This window comes from Borostomias antarcticus (assembly GCF_949987555.1).
Source record: "Borostomias antarcticus genome assembly, chromosome: 3".
NCBI classification, from domain to species: domain Eukaryota; kingdom Metazoa; phylum Chordata; class Actinopteri; order Stomiiformes; family Stomiidae; genus Borostomias; species Borostomias antarcticus.
In genome coordinates, this window is record NC_140236.1 from 37,575,688 (window position 1) to 37,600,246 (window position 24,559).

The following is a 24,559-nucleotide window of genomic DNA, read 5'->3' on the forward strand; positions in this document are numbered from 1 at the left end:
CTGAGGCTGCGCGGCGCCTAACTAATGTGATGTTGATTAAATTAGCTGATCTAATCCATTTGAAGGTATTGAAAATCCCTTGACTTGTGGATTGTGTGGCTCATCCATTTTGTCAAAGCTCTGGCTGACAAAAGTACAGATGTAGGACATTGTGAAATTAAAATTTTATTGAACAGTGCATGGCACACAAAACATACAGTACACTTGGTAAGGAAGCAAATGTTGTTCAACAGGACAGGTCAGCTGAACACTGTCAGACAGTCAAGAACGTGACTTTACAGGATCACACATTAACAGCTCCTTTTACGCAGCTTCACAGAAGAGAAAAGGCAACCATGTTTGTAACAACATGTTAACAAGATGGCAACAAAAACCAACCCAAGAGATTTTAAAACGGAAGAAAGCAATCAACAGTTTTAAATTGGGGTAACTGGGATTGCAGTTACATTTGGAAGCAAATGATAATATACTGTACTTAGTTCCATAGCGAAAGATAGAACACTCTTGATAGACTCTGTTCTATTCTTATTGGATCTATGAATCTCGCTTAAAATGACTTCAAATGAATTCAATATTTCAGGTAGCCTAGATAACAGACATGAATTACACAGGACAGGTTGTGCTCTTGTTAAGACAAATTAAAACATAACACTTCAGATAACTCATAGATGTGATGGCAATATAGAATTGACACTATTCAACTCACTGAAATGACATCAAAACCATGCAAACATAAACACAGGCATGTACTGTACACAAAGCAAAACTGATTATTTCACAGTTATGATACCATACAAAGATGACATTTGTGAAGAAATTAGCTTATACAAGTACAGTATAACAGAGGTAAGTACAGAGTTACCTCTGGTATGGCTTTTGACAGACACAGATAATCACATAGTACAATAAATATGCATGTTGCATGAGTTTATTTCCTTCAAATATCAGTTTTGCTAACTGAACGACTTAGTTATGCAGATGATCTACGATGACTGACAGGAAGGATGAAGGACCTGGTGAATTGTTTGCAGTCCTCTACTTCTGGGATACACAGTTAATAGACTATTAGGAGCAGAGTCTTCAGATATCAGACTCAGCAGTTCACCAAAAACACATTACAGATTTGATATGCTGCTGAAATAACCTACATGGACCACACAGTCCATTTCATTTTCTAGTTCTTTAGAGTTCTTTTACTGCAGGTGACAAAAAAGTATCGTACTGGCAGTGGACGTACTGAAAACTTGTCCTTAATGATGTCCTTAACATTGTTAATATGAAACTTACTATGCCTTGGTTTGACTTCCCCAAAAAATGTGGAGCTGTTCTGTACCGAAATCAACTTTCAGAAGCAGCAAGCTCAAATTTAACCTTACTACTAAAAGAAAGAACGAATCGATCCTGATATCAGATTGAATGTCTGCCTGTGATGAGATCCAGCCCAACTCCGACCGCAGCACGACAGGGTCACCTTGGGAATCTGCTGCCTCACTACCAGCACTGCATGATGGGGCTGCTCAGCCTCGCGGGTAGAAGAACTCTACATAGTGGTTATACTTACCAGAGTGACACATTCTCAGACACATGCATGACTCAGACACGCACGCGTTGGCACACGCGCACACACACACGCACACGCACACGCACACACACACACACACACACACACACACACACACACAGTCGCCCAAGTCAGATGCTGTGTCATTGTGACAAAGTGTGTTCTTTACTCTCCACGGCACAAATTTGGGTTTGACTTGAAAGAACAAAGACAACAGCTTTTAGCAGCTTATAAAAATCAAAGGTTAATACTGTCCAAAATAAAACATCACTGAACACCAAAAGACAGAAAAATAAGGAATGTATTTCAGAAAGCATGGCATCCTCCTCTTCAGCAAAGGCTTCATTCTTGCAAAAATGAAATGCCCCCCCCCCCCCCCCCTTACTGCTAATGGGGTCAATTTTTCCCATTCATAACTCAAAGTCCAGTTTTTTATCATCCTGTAGATGATCAAGTCATAGGGATTCTCTTCTTGACAACAAGAAGCTAATCTAACAAGGGGACAACAGTGCACATAGTCTACATGGTGTACATGAACACACAAGGCCAAGGGCATCGTTGCAGGCCACAGGTCAGTTTGGATACATGTGCTGCTGGAACAGACAACTAAAGCCACATCCTCTCCTCTACCTCTACCCCGGGTCCCGCTCTGCTCCGGGCTTGGACCACTCATCTCCGGCAGCTTTTAGTTCTAACGTTTTATCACCACTTGCTCATAGGCTCCAGCACCAACCCTGAAACAACAGGAGGAAAGGAGAAATTGCAGATCCATCCTCTTTTTAAGGGAATTACCTTAAATAAAGAGTATTCTGAGAAGGAAGAGGGGTATGTAAGACTTACCTGGTAGGCAGGTGATGGCTTCCAAGGGCAGTGCTTCCCCCAGGACCAACAAACAACCGCAGGCCTTCCTCTGAAACGCACAGAACCATCGGGACGACAGAGACATTGAGTGGCAACGTACAATACAATACATTACATTACATACAGTACATACAGTACCAACCCTCCTGCACCCTCCTGCACATTTCACATCGGGAGGGTGGTTGCTAGGCAGTCTAAAAATAATTCCCTATTGACAGGAGCATTCTGGTGCATCAGAGGACAGAAGCTTGAAGAGTGGAGGATGTCAACCTCACAAAAGATATTTATTGAGAGATGCTGACGGTAGCCTGTTCCATCCTCCCTGCATCGCCTTGCACAGCCAACAAACCACAACAGAGGACAGGAATATAGAAAAATCCTATTCCACCGAACTGTATTTGATTTACTCATTTACATTTCAACATTAATATAGTCACTTGCATGTTCTGGAGAGGCACTTCTAAACAGTGGCCTGTGGTGCGGTGGTTACCTTCTGCGCTGGAGTCCAGCAGGTTGGGGGTGAAGTCCTGGCTCTGGAGGATCTTCTCCACCACGTCGTCTGCATCCACCCGCGTGGCGTCCACCCTCTTATGCTGAGACTCCATTGAGTCCTGCTTTACTGGGTGTCTGGCGGAGAGGGACGCAGGACGGCAACAGACCCTTTCACTATGGCAACAACTAGGTCCAAGTAAACTTCTGGTGTGTCAATCTGCGATAGTCAAACGCTAGCAAGGCGAAAACTTTTCCAAATTGTCCAAATTAACTTTGTAACATGTTAACAAGGGATCTTGTTCAGTGGTGGGATTACTATGTACATATCTCGACTGATCTGCCTTTGGGAGGCTCAAGAAATAGCTGCTTGTCATTTTTAATGTCATTTTTAAAACCACCGCTAACGTTAGCTAACTTGACGCAAACCAGATGTTGAGATGGACCAAAGTGGTATTGTTTGGAATATGAATGTTCCATGAAACAGTACAGAAAACAGCCCAGACATTACAGCCCCAACCATCACAACACATGCAGGCCTATCTGTTGATTTAAACCCAACTTGCATTCGACAACCGAAAGACGACGGCCCAAGGCTGTGATGACACTCTCGAGTGCGGTCACGGTGTCTCACCTGTTGAGCCTTTCGCAGGACGAGGCGTTCCTGACCGGCGTGCCGGCGGCGCCGCTAGTGGCGGCGGGGTGTTCGGGCACCGCGGTGCAGGCCGAGGTCCCGGAGGTGGGGGGCCCCGCCCTGGCCTCCCTCTCATCACTGGGCTCCGGAATGCTGGCGATGCCCGTGGAGGCGCTGCCGACGGAGGTGTTCCTGCAGTGGCTGAACTCCGACAGGCTGGATGAGCGCGAGTGACTCGTGCTGTAGCCTGGGGGAGCCAGCACAGAGAGGGCACAACGCCCAGGTTAGAGCAACAGCATACACGTTCAGCATCACACTCAATAGGGTGGCTTAGATGAGTAGAAACACACATTATTCTACAAGCACAAATAGAACAGCCACCACACCAAACAGCACATGCATGCACAGATTCAACACAGGTAATCATTGCAAGTATTTACAGATTTAATCATCTTTTTGCAAAATGTTAAAAAGCAGTTTTGTGTTAGGGAAAGCTTTGCAGTCGAGCAGATTTAAGCCTTGCAGCGTGATCAATGATTTAGCATCTTAGGGAAGCTACTGCCCACACACTCACATGTTATTCACGTCTGCAGCTTACTGTTAATGCAGAGACACATTATCTGAATGTAAGAGGAGGGAAAGTGAACGAGCTTCCCACACTCTCTCTCAACAGGGTCACATGATCCCGCAACACAACACGTGTTTCAGCGGTCGGATCATCATGGTCTAAATGGCACTAAAAATTAACATCTTTCACCTATCGAAACCTCAAGAATATCCATTCATCCAGTGATGGTAGGAAAGACTTATAGGACTGAGTTGCTCATTGGAGGTGTGGTGAATGCATTTCCCCTCTGCCCAGTTCCGGGCCTTCATAATGGGGATATGATAGGCCTGTGATGGGGGCACAGCACAGGGGTATGAATGGCTCTGACCGTTGAATTGGGCGATAAATGTGAGAGGAGGTTTCTAGTTCTCTACTTAGCCGGGCACTTTACTCGCAGATTATCAGTGGGAGACACTGTGACAGAGATCATATAACCGGCCGGCCAGACAGCCAGGAATCCAGAAAGCCCATGTATCTTGTCATGGGATACTGGTGCAAGAGCCTTCCTCTTTCACTTAAGACTGAGATTACGCAGTAAACTAGGTTAGGGTTGTGAGGTCAGTGGGCACAGAAGAGACACCACGCAGGCAAACAGATTCATGTGAAAAACAATTCTCTCCAACCCTGAATAACAAAAATAAGAATGGTGTTGGGGAACAAAGGGCTGAAAGAGTTGAAACGGGGGATTATTCACTGTGTTTCTCTGTGTTCACTCTGATTCTAACGCATCCAGAATGACGGCATGGTTGAGGTATGCAACTAGACTTGAGAAACATGGTGGTGGGTGTTCACATGGCTGTGTTGAAAGTATGGAGAGAGAGCCTACCTGAGACTTTAGACTGCTGACTAGCGTAGCTGGAGGTTCGAGAGTGGCCACAGCCCACAAGCTCATCGGGAACAGAGGCACACTTCCCTTCTCGACTCTCTGTCAGGTTACAGAACAGCAGAGATGGGAAGTCAGTGGGTTGGAAGTGGACTGGCAATCCAGTGATGTTGCCATTACAATAGAGATGAGGCAGCCAGGGCCAACCTACTGTCACTGAGGTGACTTCAGTGGAGTGAAAACCTAAGCTCTCACCACAGAGGATACGGTGACATTCACATGATGACATGGGGCTCTAAAGGATTTATACTGCTTATCATCAGATCCACTAAAAATAAAGAAATGTGGAGTCAGTGTGTGTGTGTTTATAATCATTCCACCAAGAGGATGCAGACAAACACACACTTCTATTTTTAACATGTGAGACTCTTTCCCCCGGGGAGCAGAGCCAGCCTGAATTATACATGAAAGAGCACTACTGTACTATGTGAAGGGGGAGAGAGCACAGCGCACCTCCCAGAGAGAGAGGGCAGAGGAGGGGGAGAGAGCACAGCGCACCTCCCAGAGAGAGAGCACAGCGCACCTCCCAGAGAGAGAGGGCAGAGGAGGGAGAGAGAGCACAGCGCACCTCCCAGAGAGAGAGCACAGCGCACCTCCCAGAGAGAGAGGGCAGAGGAGGGGGAGAGAGCACAGCGCACCTCCCAGAGAGAGAGGGCAGAGGAGGGGGAGAGAGCACAGCGCACCTCCCAGAGAGAGAGGGCAGAGGAGGGGGAGAGAGCACAGCGCACCTCCCAGAGAGAGAGGGCAGAGGAGGGGGAGAGAGCACAGCGCACCTCCCAGAGAGAGAGGGCAGAGGAGGGGGAGAGAGCACAGCGCACCTCCCAGAGAGAGAGGGCAGAGGAGGGGGAGAGAGCACAGCGCACCTCCCAGAGAGAGAGAGCACAGCGCACCTCCCAGAGAGAGAGGGCAGAGGAGGGGGAGAGAGCACAGCGCACCTCCCAGAGAGAGAGGGCAGAGGAGGGGGAGAGAGCACAGCGCACCTCCCAGAGAGAGAGGGCAGAGGAGGGGGAGAGAGCACAGCGCACCTCCCAGAGAGAGAGGGCAGAGGAGGGGGAGAGAGCACAGCGCACCTCCCAGAGAGAGAGAGCACAGCGCACCTCCCAGAGAGAGAGGGCAGAGGAGGGGGAGCAGTCCTAACCCTAACCCTAACCCTCTCTCTGTCTGTCTGTCTTTCTCTCTGTGTCCCTCTCGCTGTCTCACTCTCATGAAGCGGGCGTCAAATAAAGGAAAAGTGCATTTACACATTTACACATTACATTCATAGCCAACCTGCTTCTCAAATAGGATTAGAGTTCAAAAACGGACAACAGAAAAAACGATATCAGCCGCAGGCCTGCAAAAGGTTGAATAAAGAGATCAACATCAATAATTGAGCAAAGCAACAAATACAGTGCATGCTGTTACATCTTCAGCTATTTAGTAATAGGTTCCTCTTTGGGTGTGGGAATACATTTGAAACAAGACGGACGTAGAAGCTTGATATGTGTGGTCTTGCACCCATGCCCTCCGAGGCCGGCACTAACCAACACTTGCTCATTCTGGTCTATTGTGGTATGCGCTCTGGAACCAGAGGAGAGGTTAGTTCTCTTACCCAGGAAGGCTTTCTGGGTGTCCCCTCCTTTCCTCTCCTCAAGAAGACTCTCTCCATCTCCCTGTATGCCTATGACTGTGGCTGTAGATGGCGGCCTGAGGGAAACACAACCACATGAATAACAAGAAATGGCACATTGATTTTGTTCTTTTTATGGACATTTGAACTTTTTTGCAGATGACTAACAGCTTTATAGTGCCTGCCAAACTGCTACTCCAACAGCCTGCTCTCCTCTCCCTTCCCGGCACGTGTGTCTGAGGCATTGACATATTTAGGAGTCAACTTTTGCCCTGGGAACAGCTCGTCATGCCGTCACGCAATGATCCAATAGACTCGGGGACAAAAAGATTTCAATTACACCTCACTCTATTTTTCACAATTTAAAAATAAAAATACACAAGAATCTGCAAGTCTGTCTATGTTTTATCAGAGCACACAGGGTGTGTTGTAATCAGAGCTAGGGGAAAACCAAACATGTACTAAGGCTGCGATGGCTCACAGAACATTATACTGTCAACAGTCCTTCTTCATCTGCTATGGTGTGTAGCCAACAATGACAACAGCCATTACACCACACCCTAGTCCACGCAGTTGTTCACTCAGATGCAATCTCTCCATTCTTGAAATCCCTGTGCAAAACGGCTGAAATTGCTCTCTGTCACAGTCAGGGCTGTAGGACTTGTATCTCATGTGAAGCCATTTCTAATGACTGCTGAAACCTGCTGTAGCCTTCTCATATAAACAAGCACAGCCCTGAGGGCTGTTGGTTTCCCAAGGAGAGCGCATTCACTTATTCCCTGGATGAACAATTGTGTTTTTGTATGCAAAAACTGTAGCCAATTGAAACAGATCAGATAGGAAACTGCAGTGAAGGTGGGTGAGGAATCCTTGGTTTCAGCTGGGAATACTAAGCTAATATGAATGCTTTCACTGTAGAGTCAGAGTGGAGGACGGAAAACCTGACTGGAGCTGGGAACACATTATAAACCATAACCATGAATAGTAATCAAATACAGACACAATCACATCTGAGAATAGGATTCAAGGGTTGAAGGATTCAATTTATTTGTCATACATTGGCACTGACAGTAAGATGGAAAAATCTAAGCAACACTCACGTTTTAAAACAGGGGTCTCCAGACATCAGCTGTGTACTGATGATAACCTGTTAGAAAAGAGACAATGTGATTGAGGATATTTTGGATATAAACAGTGCGAGCCGAGCCATATAGCTGCCCCCGTACCTTCAGGATGGAGTTATCCTGACGCGTGTTCTTAGTGTCATATCCCTCCAGAAGACATCTCCGAGTTGTGTTCCCAGAGCCAGCAAACTCAGCCAGATTAAGGTCTGTGAAGCCGAGCTTGGTGAGAATGCGAGACGTTTAACTGTTAGTTGGTGTTGTTCTCTCTCTCATCCAAAAATTGCCGCCTCCATTTGCCCTTTATTGGGTGAAAAGCTTATTTGCTTTTTAGTTCTCACTGTAAAGTGTACAATCTTAAATAAATTGTTTTCAATGCGCGGAAGTGTATAGAAGCATTCATTTGCATGGTTTATGTTTTTCCACTAAACCAACATGGATCTAGCCATCATCAAAACCTAGGGCACACATTTTAACCGCAGGCAGGGGAAGCCATCTGCCGTCTATGCCTTCTGAGGAAAGAGAGTGAAAATAAGCAATGCTCTGAAATAGGTCATTACCTTTGCATACGTCTTCCCACCCTTCAGCTCCTGGCGAAAAAAAAGTTACAAACTCAGTTTTTATGTAAATGTAACAAAATGACATTATGTGTTGCTCAAATATATGATGATACCAAATGAATCTGTTTTCAAGGAATATGATTGAATGGTTCTATGTCAATGGCTCCATACCTTCCTGACAGACACGCGACACACACTCGGATCCAGCACGCCTGTCCCCGCGCTAGCACTCATCTTACACGGGAAGGAGAACCTCTTCTTCCAGCGAACACAGTTCGCCTGCACAGTCTCCCTGAAAGGAAACAATACACAATAGATTGATACAGTCACATTTACATGGTACTTCAAATGCAAATGTGAAATTTGACAAGTCATAGTCCAGAGGGACCATTTGGTCTAAAGGCTGTCAAGTATACTGTACCCCAGTCAAGCCTCATATATTATTGATTATGGCTCTTCATAAGTCCTCCCTACATACTAACAGAGACTATGCCTACTATAGTACTTAACCCTATGGTCCCGAGAGCCAGTGGATATTTCATTGATTAGGTTAGGCTATGCTGCAGATGCTGCCTCCGCGACCCCACCCCGGATAAGCGGATGAAGATGGATGGAGGTTAGGCTATTTCCCTGTTAGAAACTTGTCCGTTTACCAACCCTACTCTGCATGAGCTGTTTACAGGGAGAGGTTATTGGATTATTGAATGTGTGTGTGTGTGTGTGTGTGTGTGTGTGTGTGTGTGTGTGTGTGTGTGTGTGTGTACGTGTGTGTGTGTGTGCGTGCACGAGAGCGTGTGAGAAAGCCAGCAAGAGAGAGAATGTGTGTTGCATCCCTGTTCTCCAGATGGCTTCTCATCCTCCAGCATCAACTCTAACCTCACCCACTCATCTCCCCATCCCCCTTCTGCCAGATCCCTAAGATGCACTCCTTCAACTTTCATTTACTTTGCTGATCTAGGCCATAATGGAGTACTAATCTATTCCATTCTCTTTCTCCTCTGTAAAAACCTGCTGCTACCATCTTTTCTAACAAAATAAATACAAATAAATAACATTTTCTGATAGTGCAGGATTGAAGTAATCTTTTTCAAATATGAATGTCTCCTAAGCCCATATCACATACAGGATGGTGAAACTTACAAGCGCTCAACAAACATTTCCCCCTCATCCTTAAAGCATGACGTTATCTCATAAAACTACAGCCTCAAAAAAACACTTAATCCAGCTAAATATTCCATGCCCCTTTTGGACTACAGTACTGTGTTCTAATCCAATTAGGCCAGTAGTGACCAAGCCTGATCCACTAGTGATATAGACCAGGATACAACTCTCATCTTATTAGATAAATGAGATACCTTGTTAATCACTGTAAATTACTCTCCAAGGCAGCAGCACTATGACTTGAGGAAAATGTTGCTTAGTTACGCCTACATTGTCCACATGCCTTATTCTTTTTGCCGACTATTCAAACCTTGGTTACTATGTTAACTTGGACATAATAAAACTGGGCACTGGGGGTTTCACACTCTAGCTAGATGGAAGGCAAAGGGGGAACAGAAAAGAGAAAGAATAAAGTAAGAGAAAGCCTATTGTTTACCCCTAAGAGTTAGTAATTAGAATGAATCATAGTTTGGTTCCTTTCCCAGAACCATCATAATCAGGTTAAAGCTCAAGAGAGTTTCAGCATGGAGAATCTGGCTAACAATGTAATGATGATTCTTTTGGTCTTAAAAAATCTCAAGTCTTCAAGATTAAATCATATTCATACATAGATGAAATAAAACCTTATTTCCATGCAGCATCGTTAGCCTGGTGACAGGCCGCGATTGCATACACAGCTGGGGTCACAGAAAAGTGATGCCATTAGAACAGAGTGGCTTGAGAGTGAAAGCTCATTTGTCTGTCCTTGTTAGCCCTGCACATGATTCTTGTCAATGTGATTCTTACAAGCTTGTCTGAGATTCAGATGTATAACATTGGTTAGGTAATCTGAACCCTGCTCTTCTCTGAAACCTTGACTGGTTCCTGGCACTAAATATGCAGAATGATATTTGATACATGGCAGTGAGACAAGGAGAAATGAGAGACTGTCTGTGATATTGCAATAGAGCCTCGCAGGCCATGGGAAATCTGATGTACGAGTGATCTCTCTGATTGAATTGAATTGAAACCTTTATTGCCCCAGAGGTGAATTTGTTTAGCACACGTCAAGCATACATAAAACATTAATCGAGCTAACATGATAGAGCTTCATCTGGTTTCTAGCTTATATATCACACACACACACACACACACACACGCACCACACCACACACACACACCACACACACACACACACACACACACACACACACTGTGGACAAAGGTATTGGGACACACCTCAATCATTGAATTCAGATGTTTCTTTCAGTCCCATTGCCGCAGGTGTATAAAATCAAGAACCTAGCCATGCACTCTGCCTCTACAAACATTTGTGAAAGAATGGGTCGTTCTAAAGAGCTCACTGAATTCCAGCATGGTACTGTAATAGGATGCCACCATTTCAACAAGTCAGTTTGTGAAATTTGTTCCCTCCTAGATATTCCAAAATCAATTCTAAGTGGTATTATTGCCAAGTGGAAGCGTTTAGGAACCACAGCAACTCAGCCAGGAAGTGGCAGACCACGTGACGTTACAGAGCAGTGTTGAGTGCTGAGGCGCATAGTGCGTAAAACTCGTGTGCGTAAAAAACACTGTGCTGACTCAGTGGCAGAGTTCCAAACCTCCACTGGCATTAATATCAGCAAACAATCTGTGCGCCGGGAGCTTAATGACATGGGTTTCCATGGCCGAGCAGCTGCATGCAAGCCTTACATCACCAAGCGCAATGCCAAGCGTTGGATGGAGTGGTGTAAAGCACGCCGCCACTGGACTCTGCAGCAGTGGAAACGTGTTCTGTGGAGTGACGAATCGCACTTCTCTATCTGGCAGTCTGATGCCAGGAAAACGTTACCTGCCTGACTGCATTGTGCCAACTGTAAAGTTTGGTGGAGGAGGGATAATGGTCTGGGGTTGTTTTCTGGGGTTGGTTATGGCCCCTTATTTCCAGTGAAGGATAATGTTAATGCTTCAGCTCACCAAGACATTTCGGACAATTCTATGCTTCCAACTTTGTAGGAACAGTTTGGGAAGCCTTTTCTGTTCCAGAATGACTGTCCCCCAGTGCACAAAGCAAGGTCCATAAAGGCATGTGTTGGGTGAGGTTGGTGTGGAAGAACTTGACTGGCGCACAGAGCTCTGACCTCAGCCCCATCTAACAACTTTGGGATGAACTAGAATGGAGATTGTGAGCTAGGCCCTCTCATCCAGTGTCTGACCTCACAAATGCTCTTCTGGATGAATGGGCAAAAGTTCCCACAGACACATTCCAAAATCTTGTAGAAATCCATCCCAGAAGAGTGGAAGCTGTTATAGCTGTAAAGGGGACCAACTTCTTATTAATGCCTATGAATTTAGAATGGGATGTCATAAAAACTCCTGTGGGTGTAATGTGTAGGTGGCCCAATACTTTTGTCCTTATATATTTAAAAGAACGTTAAGCTCTAGCTACTGACTAGCTCTTTCTGGTACATTCAATTCATTTCTCTCTGAAATTAAACCTTTCCTCGTCTTCTCATTAAAATTGGCTAAGTTAGTTAATAGTTAAGAGTGTTTCACCCTTGATTCATAGGTTCATGGTTCCATTTCAAACCATCCTTTTGTGTGGATAGGGTTAGGGTTAGGGTATAAAAGGCAGAAAATAGATGTTTTAGAAGCTGCATTCTCAGTGCCCCGTCCGCCGCCATTACATGGATATACTTGGCTCGCGCTGGATTTTAAATTTCTTCTACAGGCCTCCGAATTACACCAAAGTTATCTCGGTGAGTGAAACGTCTTATAATATGCCGTAAATAAGGTCCAGGTTGTCAAAAACGAGCATTCTCATTTAAAGCCTGAGTGATGGGCAGAGGTGGCCACCAAGTATACCTTAACGGTACTGGTGGACAGGCCCTTGTCCAATAGAGACTGTAGGAAGCACAAAACCTTTGTAGCAGGGCACTGAAAAGAAATGATGTGCTGTTCAGTGCACCATCTCTCAAACACACACCATTTAATGGAGTATTGTGCCCGTGTAGCCGGTGCTCTGGCATCGAGCATAGTATCGATCACACTTAGTGTGAGTCCACATTCAGGGGGGAAAGCGTATAGTAGCATGTTCGGCCATGGGTGAGCCAGTGCGTCCATTCCGAGGGGAGGATCATTGTTCAGAGAGAAGAACAGAGGACAGAGCGCGTTTGTGCTTGACGCAAACAGATCCACGGCTACTCTGCCGAACCTCTCTCACAGCTGGCAGGCCACCTGTGGGTGGAGAGCCCATTCTCCATACTGGGGATGTCCCCTGGAGAGCAGGTCTGGTCCCCAGTTCAGCTCGCCCGGGACATGGACTGCGCACAGAGGCCAGATGATGGCTGCACCATATCAGGAGCTCGTGTGCCAGTCTACATAGAGCCAGAGAGCAAGAGCCGCCCTGGCGATTGATGTATGCCACTGTGGTCGTGTTGTCCATTCTGACTACAACATGATGACCGTGTAACCAGGGGAGGTAATGCTGCAGTGCTAAAAACACTGTGAGCAGCTCGAGGTAGTTGATGTGGGCGAGGCGGAGTTGTGAGGATCACTGCCCGTTCTGCCCTCGAAAACCGTGCCCCATCCCCATAGAGATGCATCTGTTGAGACCACCGCTCTGGTCAAAATCGCTCCCAGGGGAGAGCCCAGATCAAATAGATTGGGGTTCCTCCATGGGGTTAGGGCCAAGACACATGTCTGAGACACTCTCACTAAGCGAAGCAGGTGACGACGAGGGCAGAGGCGCCGCCCTCTGACCCAACGCTGAAAATCTCTCATCATGAGTAGACCCAGCGGAACCACCAAGATGGTAGATGCCATGATGCCTAGCAGACGTAGACACACCCTGAACTGGACCCAGGCTCCTAAACGGAATTGGGCCAGACACTGCCTGAATGAGAGAATGCGTCTCTCTGACAGAGTAGCTCGTAACTTAAAGGACAATGCTTGTTTTTGACAACCTGGACCTTATTTACGACATATTATAAGACGTTTGACTCACCGAGATCACTTTGGTGTAGTTTGGAGGCATGTAGAAGAAATGTAAAATCCAGCGCGAGCCAGTATATGCATGTAATGGCGGTGGTGGGGGCACCGAGAATGCAGTTTCTAAAAATCTATTTTCTGCCGCGAAACGGTTGTTTTCATCAATCTGTCTTTATGAATCGCTAGTTGTGCTTACATAGAGCGTAGGCCTGTTGTGGTTTTTCACATGCCTCTGTAAGATCTTTAGAAACATCTTTAGACACGAAATAGCTTCCTCACTTGCTCCAGCACGCATGCGCACAGCGTGCTGGAGCAACGATTGCGCGCTGTGCGCATGCGTGCTGGAGCAAGTGGGGAAGCAATTTCGTTTCGAAAGACGTTTCTAAAGATCATATTACAGAGGCATGTGAACAACCACAACAGACCTACGCTCTATGTAAGCACAACTAGCGATTCATAAAGACAGATTGATGAAAACAACTGTTTCGCGGTCGGCTAGGAGCTCCGCCTAGTAGGCAGCCAGGAAGACTGTGGCGTTCAGGGGCTTGTGCCGCCTGGCCACAGGATCGGTAGGTCCGATGGTTGGCCCCTGACGTCGCCTCCATCGCCACAGGGAGGCGTGTCCCCCGGGACAGGTGGTGGGCCACCTCAGGCTCCACTGCCGGGAGCTCCGCCAGCCCCTCCCTCTGCAGCCCTTCAGCCTCCAACTTGGCGAAGCCTTTCACAGGCACTCGGCCTGACTGGGGCTGGGCCCAGGGTGACCGGATACTTGCAATGAAATCCGGGTGCAGTGGGAGGAGCTGGCGGGGGAGGGGGGTGGCGACAGTGAGGACCTTCCCCCTAAAAACGCTCTGGCGTCCCTCCTGTGGGTCCCGCGGGGTGGGCCACGGGACTGCCAGCCTGCGGGAGGCCCTCTTGCAGAGCTTGATGAATGAGAGGTCTGGCTGCCCAGGCTCACTCACTGGGCTCTTGCGCCCAGATTGGATCTAGGGCAGGGGGGGGAAGTTGGTCTCCCCGAGTTCCCCCATCTCATCCTCTGACGCGACCAGCCCTTGGATGAGGTCATAGGGGGCTGTGAGGCTCCTCTTAAGTACCCACAGAGCAAGACCCGCGCAGGACACACAGCTGAGCTGTCCTCCCAGGCTGCGAGTGCGTGGGGCACCCCCAGCGCAGGGCTTGCTCTCTCTGGCCATGATGCTGCTGAACGCAGAAGGAATAAAGTTTGCCAACTCTGCAGAGTAGGCTAAGGGGGTAACGTCGTTGAGATAACGACGCTAGCCAAGCAAGTTCAGCTGCCCTGAGGAGAGTCTGATACCAACGTGACAAACCGACCGCAGCACTAGTGATAAACTATGCCGGTTTCATCGGTAGGACCCCGGTATGGTTAATTCCGAGTGACAGTTGGATGCTTGTGATAGCAGCTGAGGGACCCCTGTGAGGTAAAATCCCATTTCCGAACAGTTGGGCTCTTTGCAACTGTCTGGTGCTAGCTTAGCTTATTGGCTAAACCAGTGACCACCAAGAAATCCCAGACAGTCCAGTGCTAAACAGCTAATGGCCAAATAGCAACAGTTGCAGAGCCCAAGAAAGGTTAGCTTTCTATGGCACCTGCTAGGGAACCCCTGACAGGTAAATTGTGTGTGACAGTAGTGCTTGTAACTGTTCGGTGCTAGATTACCTCGTTGGCTAAAATAGCGACTGTCGAGAGACCCTGGTGAAGGTAAATCTTGTGCAACATTTCTGTGCTAGATAGCTGGTGGCTAAGTAGCAACAGACAAGAGCCCCGCGAAGGTTAGCTCTCTGAAGCTAGCAGCTAAAATAGCAGCTTCACAGAGACGGCTAAGTTCAAGAGGATGCTGATCCGCGCTCTTCGACAGGAAAACACCAAAAACAGCCACTGAATCCGCCTGCGAGCTGTAGAGTGAACAGTACCTAGAACAACGCTGATCTCCAAGTGTAGAACAACGCAGTTCTTCCGGAGAAGAAAGCGAGAATGACATTGGCGCGGTGACACCAGATATATCCTCGGAGGCGGGACCTCCACGAGTCACCAGTCTGTCCTATCAGGACAGACGTTGTATAAAAGCTTCTGTCGTAGGGTCGTGCAAGCGCATCCCACAGGTGAAACGATGGTTACGTATTGTAACCCTAGTTCTATGAGTGGAGCGGAGCCCCACAGGGCTAGCTCCTATTGGCTAGCGAAACCCAGCTAGCTACATTGACTGAAGAAAAAAACATACACGCACCTGTGTCCAACCAAGTCCGGTGCACCACTGTATAAGCGGGCTACGCCCGCACATCTGCTCCTAACCAAAATTTTCAGCGAGCAGACTGCGGGGTCAGCAAGTCTGTTCCCTGTGGGGCTCCGCTCCACTCATAGAACTAGGGTTACAATACGTAACCATCGTTCTATTTCGTGGAGCTCCGCCCCACAGGGCTAGCTCCTATTGGCATAAGCGGAGCTACACGACCGCACCATACACTCTTGCTGGCCCCAGTAAGGGAAAAACCAGTCAGGACACAAGCCAGGGCTCCAAGGCGAGACCATACTAACAGTTGATCCGACCCAAGCCCTGGCCCCACCCCGCCACACTCAGTCTATCACAGCCGAGGGCAAGGAGAGGTACGTGGGGCGAGAGCTGGACCAAAGCGGTTACTCCGTAACAAGCCCGTCCCAGCCTCACTCATAAACAGGAGCGGAACGTCACTAGACGGGCCTGCTCCTACCTTAGCTGAACCGGTGAGACCTGAGTGAGTCATGTCTGCTTTCCTTGCAGGAAAAGACCCCGCGGCTCGAACCGGTTCTCCAGTAGCGGCGAGACCTGCCGTGGTCCATTCTGACTCTTTCACAGAAGACCCGGCGACTCGAGCCGAACACCTACATGAAAACATCCTGTCTAACGCTGGCTCGCACCGGCGGCTGTGTTTAGCACAGATGACGCCACAGAGACAGAGGACATGGATAAAAGGTAATAACGGACAAAAGGAGACGGGGACGACCAAGTCGCCGCCGCACAGATGTCCTCCACTGACACACCATTGAACAGGGCAACTGACGTGGCCACACCCCTTGTGGAGTGTGCCCGAACAGTCCCAGGCAGAGGACGACCCGCAGTCACGTAAGACTGGGCGATGCCCTCACAGATCCAATGGGAGAGACGCTGTTTCGACAACGGAGAACCCACCTTCCCTGGGCCGTGGCAAACCAACAACTGGGGGGTGGTGCGGACCGCAGCCGTGCGCTGGACGTAACACGTCAACGCACGCACAGGACACAACAAATGCAGGCGGGCCTCTTCCTCGCTCGCATGAGGTGGAGGATAGAAGGCTCCCAGCTCCAAATCCTGTGCTCTATAGGCGCCCCGGACCACCTTCGGAACGAAAGATGGATCCGTGCGCAACACAGCTTTGCTCCCATCACCCGTGATGAGAAAAACTGTCAACGCCCTCAGATCACTGACCCGCTTGCCCGACGTCAGAGCAAGGAGCAGCGCGGTCTTAATCGATAGCCACTTGAGAGATATCCGCTCCATTGGTTCGAACGGCGCTTTACATAGCGCATCCAGAACCAAGAGCAAATCCCAAGGCGGCGCCGCAGCCTTACGCACAGGGGGAAGACGGCGCGTGCCGGCCAGGAAGCGTTTAACCAGGGGATGCCCGAAAACCGTAGTTTTGACGAACCCCTCATGGCATGCGGAAATAGCACACGCATACACCTTGATAGTGGATGCTGCCAAACCGCCACCATGATCCATCAGGTGCTGAAGGAATTCCAAAATCGCCTCGACCGAGCATGACTCGGGAGCGAAGTCCCTTTCCTCACACCAACGCGCAAAAGCAGCCCATTTGCCAGAGTAAACCAAGGCAGTGGAAGCCGCGCGCGCGAGTCCCCTATCAGACAATCTCCGCCATTCAAGAGCCAGGCCACCAGCGGCCGTCCCAAGACCGGAGGTGCGCAAATTGAGCCCTCCGCCTGGGACAGAGCGTTCGGCCAATGAGGGATGTGCCACGGTTCTACAGTAGTCATGGCCATCACTTCTGCATACCATCTCGCCCAGTGGCGGTCCATCAGTATTACCGATGCACCCTCTGACCGCACCCTGGCCAACAATGGTAAAATCAGCCCCATCGGCGGGAAAGCATACAGCAGCGCCCCCGGCCAGGGGGCATGCGCGAACGCATCCACGCCCAGCGGAGGCTGGTCCTGCTGTTTCAGAGAGAACCAGAGGGGACACTTAGCGTTCTCTCTCGAAGCAAAGAGATCCACCCCTGCTCTGCCGAACCGGGTCCAGAGCTGAGCCACTATCTGAGGATGTAGGCTCCACTCGTCCGGGTGAGGCCCGCCCCGAGACATCAGGTCCGCCCCGACGTTCAGACGGCCGGCAATGTGCCACGCTGTCAGTGACCGGAGATTGACATGAGCCCATCGCCACAGCGTTACCGCCAGACGGTGAAGCGCTGGCGAGCGGACTCCCCCTTGTCGGTTGATGTAAGCTACTGTGGTCTGGTTGTCTGACCGCACCAGCACATCGCGCTCCTGTACCAGGTGTACAAAGTGGCGCAATGCCAGTAGCACCGTCTCCAACTCCAGGAGGTTGATGTGGCGCCGTTCTCCGACGGCCCACAAACCACCTACGGCCTGGGACAGACATGTACCACCCCAGCCGCTTAGAGACGCGTCTGTGAAGACAGCGACGTGAGCCGACACCCTGCCTATTGGAACACCGTGCGCTATTACGCGCCGGTCCCTCCAATAGTCGAGGTCTGCTGACAACGACCCCGGCATCCGCACAAGGCGCCGTCTGCACCTCACAGGGTCCAGACGAAGCCGCGCGAACCATCTCTGCACGCACCTCATGTGAAGAAGGCCCAGTGACACTACCACATGGGCGGCTGCCATGAGACCCAGAAGGCGCATGATCGACAGAACCGCGATCTTTCGAGAAGGACGGCAAACACTGAGACTCTTCTCCAGTGTTTCCCTCCTTGAATCGGATAGCCGTGCTCTCATGGCGCTCGTGTCCAGATTGATACCTAGGTAAACAATCTGACGGGCCGGCCACAGAGCACTCTTCTCCCAGTTGACTGCAAACCCCAGGTCGGTGAGATGCCTCACCACCGTGGCGGTATGCATCAGAGCCAACAAAGGCGACGGAGCCAGTACCAGCAGGTCGTCCAGGTACGCCAGGATCCTGATGCCCTGCTGGCGCAGTGGCCTCAACGCCGCCTCCACACAATTGGAAAAGGTTCTGGGGGCAAGCGCATATCCAAACGGGAGTCTGGTATATTCGTACGCCACACCCAGGTAGGCAAAACGCCAAAACTTCCGATGCCGATGAGCTATCGGTATGTGGAAGTAAGCGTCCTTGAGGTCTATGCTGGTGCAAAAATCGCCGGGAAGGAATGCCTCCAGCATTTGTCGCACCGTAAGCATATGGAACTTCAGATTCGCCACCGTTTTGTTGAAAAGGCGGAGGTCCAAAATTGGCCTCACGCCCCCCGTCTTCTTTGGCACGAGGAAGTAGCGGGAATAAAATCCCTCGTCCCTCTGGTCTGACGGGACCACAGTTACCGCTCCCTTCGCCATCAGTTCTGCAATCTCTGCTGACAGAGCGGCAGCCTGAGCAGGATGCGGTATCACTGTCTCCACTACGCCCGTGAAGGACGGTGGGGGGCAACAAAACTGAATGAGATACCCTTCCCGTAGAACACGCTGCAACCAGCTGTCCAGGAGACATCTCTCCTGCCAGACTGTGAAGCGGTTGGAAAGAGGTTGTGCCGGAGATCGCGGGAACAGATCGAGGAACCTGCCATAGTTCAATTTGGCCCTGACCGCCACCGGACAGCTGAGAAACTCTGCTGTCCTGGCCCAAGGCGGGCCACCCTCGAAAGGGAGATGAAAAATCCCCATTGGGAGTTCCATGTCCCTGAACAGCGCGAGGATGAATGGCATTCCTGTCAAGAAGCACTTCATTCACAAAAAGAGGAAGTGAGTCGACACCGTCCGCATTGCTAACAAGCCGCCGTTGCTCATCCCATTGAGAGAAAACGGCGGAGTGTTGCAATGCGGGAAGCCCCGCCTTCTCATTTGCATGATCTGTCAAGGTGCCGTCTTTCGCAGACCGACTAGACGGGACATGAGAGGCGGGCAGTGATTTTGCGCCAACATCACACAAAGCGGCCAGGCGAAAACCATGCGACTGGTGCACGTTGTGAAATGAAGTGTGGATATCAGACACCATAGGCCTGCTCCTTTTAGCTAAAGGCCGAGCGTTGGTATCACACACACTGACGGAGCGACGCCTCGGCTGCTCATGAAAATAGCTAGCCGAGGCAGTAAACATGGAAGTATTCTCACTGACCGGTGAGCGTGAAAACTCTCTACCTGTCGAACACACAGGGAGAGGCTCGAACGCTCGGCCCGAATGAACGAACGCCGTCTGGGGGTCTAGAGAATCTTTTTCGCCGCTAAACCCCGCCAGCGGTCGGTCCCGAGAAAACTCCGAACAGGGCAGTACAGCCATAGCACTTGGCCTGGGCGCACACATCCCCTCTGTTAAAAACCCAAACGGTCTGTTTAGAACAGGGGCGGCGAGACCTGCCGTGGTCAAATCTGACTTTCTCACAGAGGACCCGGCGGCTCTAGCCGAATATATTACATTCGCTGAACTGGCGAGAGCTGCGCACGTCACGTCTGCTCTCTTTGCAGGAAAAGACTCCGCGGCTCGAGTCGGTTTTTCAGCTGCGGCGAGACCTGCCATGGTCAATTCCGACTTTTTCACGGAAGACCCGGTGGCTCTAGCCGAATACATCACATCAGCTGAGCCGGCGAGCCCCGCGTGAGTCACGTCTGCTTTAGCAGGAAAAGACTCCGCGGCTCGAGCCGGTCTTCCAGCTGCGGCGAGACCTGCCGTGGTCAATTCTGACTCTTTCACAGAAGACCCAGCGGCTCTAGCCGAGAACATTACAGTAGCTGAAACAGGAGGAGATGCGGACTGCACATTACAACCAGCTTGATAACGTTGCATCGTGTTTGCTTTATTCCTGAACAGGGAAACTTGCTCACCGCCGCTCTTAACAGAACGTGGTGTGGGCACAACACAGTCATGCATCTCCACGCACCGTCAATAGGTGCGCCTCTTCCTACCCCAAGCCGGAGGCGGAGCGGTGGGCGCGCTTGAAGACGCCGGTCCGGTCCCGGCACCCTGGGCGGGGTAGGCAGGGGGAGGTCGCGGGGGAGGAGCCGCGTGCGCAGTCCAGGAGCCCGGGCGAGCCGGTCCATGGGCCGTAGCGGGGCGGGACCCCGTGGCAGGTTGTTTAGCCTTGTGTGTTCGCCGGCGCTTGCTCCCAGTCGCGGCAGCATCAGCCGGAGCACGCGGACCGTGCCGGCACACTGCGCTCCCCCGGAGCAGCGAGGTGGCGAGCGAGGAGGAGCCGGTCCTGCTCCTGGCTGCGACACTGCTCCAGGATGTTAGACACAGCCGCCCCAAACAACCCCTCCCTACTGACCGGTGAGTTGAGGAGGACACCCTTGTTTTCCTCGCGCAGACGAGTCAGGGAGAGCCATAGGTGGCGCTGCTGCACCACCGACGTGGCCATCACTCCACCCAGACAGGAGGCGGAGATTCTCACAAGCTGAGCCACGGCTCCGGCCGCTTCGGCCATCTCCGCTCTCCTGTCTTCATCCATAGAGGGGGGGGTTTGCTCCGTAGCTAGCTGGCCGATGTAAATGGCCAGCATAGCAATGGAGGAGGAGGCAGCCACGGCCTGCGCGGCCAGAGAAAAACTTTTGTCGGCCAAGGACAGGGTTGTCTTGTCCTTGACGTCCGGCATGAGAGGCTTCCTGGCCGAGCCCCAGGCGGAGGAACCAGGCACCAGGACCGCTGCAATGTCGGGTTCCAGAGGAGGAGAGACGATAGCTGCTACAGTCCAGCCGGTTACCCTCGTAGCTCTGCTGAACTGGCGAAGCGGACCTCTGATGGCCAACGGCCGCTCCCATTCAGCCTCGACGAACGCCTCCAGGTCAGGCATAGCCGGCAGGAGATGAGGAGCAGGCTGAGAGGGACGCCCGTAGCAGACGGAGCTCCACAGTGGGAGCCCCGTAGTCGCAGCAGCCTCCGGGACGGAGATACCGAGGTGATGTGCGGCTCTCTCCAGCAGCCGGGGCAGGTCGCGATCGAAGGAACCCTGCCCCGGGAAGGAGGCGCCACTAGCCGTAGTGGCTTCTGACGCAGAGAGACCCTCGTCTGCCTCGGAGAGCTCTTCCTCATCATAGGCGCGAGGGAGGTAATCGGGGCCGCCGGTTGTTGCGGGGGCGCACCGATGTCCTCGCCGACCAGCTGGACCAGACCTTCAGTCTCCAGCGGCGGTGGAGCGAAGAAATGCGCCCGGAGCATCCTCTCCATGGGGTCCAGGAGGGCGCAGATCTCGCAGGCGGGGGACGGAGCCAGACCCGCTCTGGCGTGCTGCGGCCCCAGACAGCGGAAGCAGAGGTGGTGTCCCACGTCGCTGTAGCGGGAGCCGCAGACACAGAAACGATCCGGCGGATCAATCGGCGCCGGCAGGGGGTCATCTAAGGACGCCGCCAGGGGGTCATCTAAGGACGCCGCCAGCTCCGCTTGGGTCCGCTGAGTAGACATTCTTATCTTCTTTCAGTATCAATGCGAGCTGAAAATTTCGAAGGAGCAGATGTGCGGGCGTAGCCCGCTTATACAGTGGTGCACCGGACTTGGTTGGACACAGGTGCGTGTATGTTTTTTTCTTCAGTCAATGTAGCTAGCTGGGTTTCGCTAGCCAATAGGAGCTAGCCCTGTGGGGCGGAGCTCCACGAAATAGAACATGAACAAAATGTTTGAAAGACAACTACCAGACTGCTTTTCATGAAACTCGGCGGAGGGGTGTAGCATGGGCCAATTTAGAGACCATTCAGTTCGGGCGTGCAAAGGGCCACGAAACGCATTCAGGGGCGGAGGTCTGTGCTCTCGGAGCACCACTTAGTTAGGTATAAAACTATAGTGCAGCTTGCTAAAACGTTCTGGTTTTTAGTGCAAATGTTAACGTTAGCTAACTTACTACCTAGCTAGCATTGAAGTATGGTAACTAGCTAACGATAGCTGGTTTGGCTAACTTGCAGCATCATTTATCCAGCTACATTTCCATGTAACTGAAAAACATCACTATCAGTTATCTAATGTAAACTACCCGGTCATCTAGCCTAGTCAACACAACACAAAAACATCACTATCAGTTATCTAATGTTAACTACCCGGTCATCTAGCCTAAACTACCCGGTCATCCAGCCTAAACTACCCGGTCATCCAGCCTAAACTACCCGGTCATCCAGCCTAAACTACTCGGTCATCTAGCCTAAACTACCCGGTCATCCAGCCTAAACTACCCGGTCATCCAGCCTAAACTACCCGGTCATCCAGCCTAAACTACCCGGTCATCCAGCCTAAACTACCCGGTCATCCAGCCTAAACTACCCGGTCATCTAGCCTAAACTACCCGGTCATCTAGCCTAAACTACCCGGTCATCCAGCCTAAACTACCCGGTCATCCAGCCTAAACTACCCGGTCATCCAGCCTAAACTACCCGGTCATCCAGCCTAAACTACCCGGTCATCCAGCCTAAACTACCCGGTCATCTAGCCTAAACTACCCGGTCATCTAGCCTAAACTACCCGGTCATCCAGCCTAAACTACCCGGTCATCTAGTCTAAACTACCCGGTCATCCAGCCTAAACTACCCGGTCATCTAGCCTAAACTACCCGGTCATCCAGCCTAAACTACCCGGTCATCCAGCCTAAACTACCCGGTCATCCAGCCTAAACTACCCGGTCATCCAGCCTAAACTACCCGGTCATCTAGCCTAAACTACCCGGTCATCCAGCCTAAACTACCCGGTCATCCAGCCTAAACTACCCGGTCATCCAGCCTAAACTACCCGGTCATCTAGCCTAAACTACCCGGTCATCCAGCCTAAACTACCCGGTCATCTAGTCAACACAACACAAAGCAGCTCACCTCGATGACTCCTCAGAGAAACCCCCATCAAGCAGCCTGACTTTACAAAAAAGGACACCGTTGACAAAGGGGACAGATGAGAGCTCGTCCAGCTCGAAGTCCACCTTAAACTTAAATTTCTTTTTTTTCATCATCATGAAATCCATGCACTGTGTATTTTGTTGATTTTAAGGTGATTTTAGCCCTTTCTTCAGCGTCCAAACCCCAGCGTTGGCTAGCGTCTGAAGCGTTAGCTTGCATACAGAGCTGCCTCTTCCTCCGCTCTGGGGGTTGAAGACATTCACACAATAAACGGACCGCTCTACCCGAGGCTCGACGGGGTCGTGTGGGGTCCAAAAATCGATCTGGCGACTGCTGTTCCTACACTTTTCGTCCAAAACGATAAGTCCTGACTCTGTAGTTGCCTGTGGTGGATGGGGACTGGTGTGTGTTGAGGACCTGGAGGTTAGGGTCCAGACCGGAGTGACTCGAGTAACCTCGGAGAGGCGCTAAAGACCCTCCAATGAGAGGGTATAGCCTACGGTATACCGAGTATACCCACTTCTTTATCTATGGACCCACAGTATACCCTCTTATTTAAACCACTAATGTAAAAACGGTAACATTTCTGCTACGGTATACCCACTTCTTTAGTCAGAGTATACATGCTTCCATTATTTAGTCACCACACCCCTGGTAAACATCGAGCTCTAGCGGCTGCACAGGGAAAGTCCATCAAAGCCAATATGAGCGACAATATTTCAATTGGTTGAAATTCTACGTATGAGAGAATAACTAATGTGTGGCCTAAAATAGTACAATTGTGTAGACCTGTTACATTCACGGCTAGTTTGGTAGCCTATGTGAAAATAGGCCATGTAAGAAACGTGTGTGGGGGCGCCTGTTTCTCAGTATTGTAGATCCTATAGCTATGATTGCCACTTTAGCAGCATGCAGCTGTCTGAGTCCAAGGATGAGTCATCATGGAATAAGGGTTAGATATGCATCGATCTCGCCTAGCGTCGCCCACTGTGTGTGTGTGTGTGTGTGTGTGTGTGTGTGTGTGTGTGTGCGAAAGAGACTTGACATTAACACAAA

General features: G+C 50.4%; 1 protein-coding gene across 1 annotated transcript; it reads right to left on the minus strand.

Annotated features, from left to right (window-relative positions):
• Positions 1–274: 274 nt before the first annotated feature.
• fam102bb (family with sequence similarity 102 member Bb) lies at positions 275–23,881 on the minus strand. The gene is made up of 11 exons (XM_084436466.1): positions 23,483–23,881; positions 8,497–8,617; positions 8,326–8,355; positions 7,871–7,987; positions 7,745–7,791; positions 6,627–6,721; positions 4,979–5,077; positions 3,546–3,792; positions 2,913–3,049; positions 2,402–2,471; positions 275–2,295 (listed from the first exon to the last, which is right to left on the minus strand). Exons 1-11 carry the CDS (start codon positions 23,626–23,628, stop codon positions 2,253–2,255), a joined length of 1,152 nt encoding a protein of 383 aa, XP_084292592.1. The 5' UTR covers positions 23,629–23,881; the 3' UTR covers positions 275–2,252.
• Positions 23,882–24,559: the final 678 nt, after the last annotated feature.

Bases quoted from the DNA above. Each gene is read 5' to 3' on its own strand.
- fam102bb (XM_084436466.1), bottom strand. From the start codon at position 23,628: ATGGATTTCATGATGATGAAAAAAAAGAAATTTAAGTTTAAGGTGGAC. The intron at 3,050-3,545 runs GTGAGACACCGT...CCTCTCCGCCAG, and splicing joins TCCTGCGAAAGGCTCAACAG to ACACCCAGTAAAGCAGGACT. The intron at 2,472-2,912 runs GTAACCACCGCA...TGTGCGTTTCAG, and splicing joins GCTGGACTCCAGCGCAGAAG to AGGAAGGCCTGCGGTTGTTT.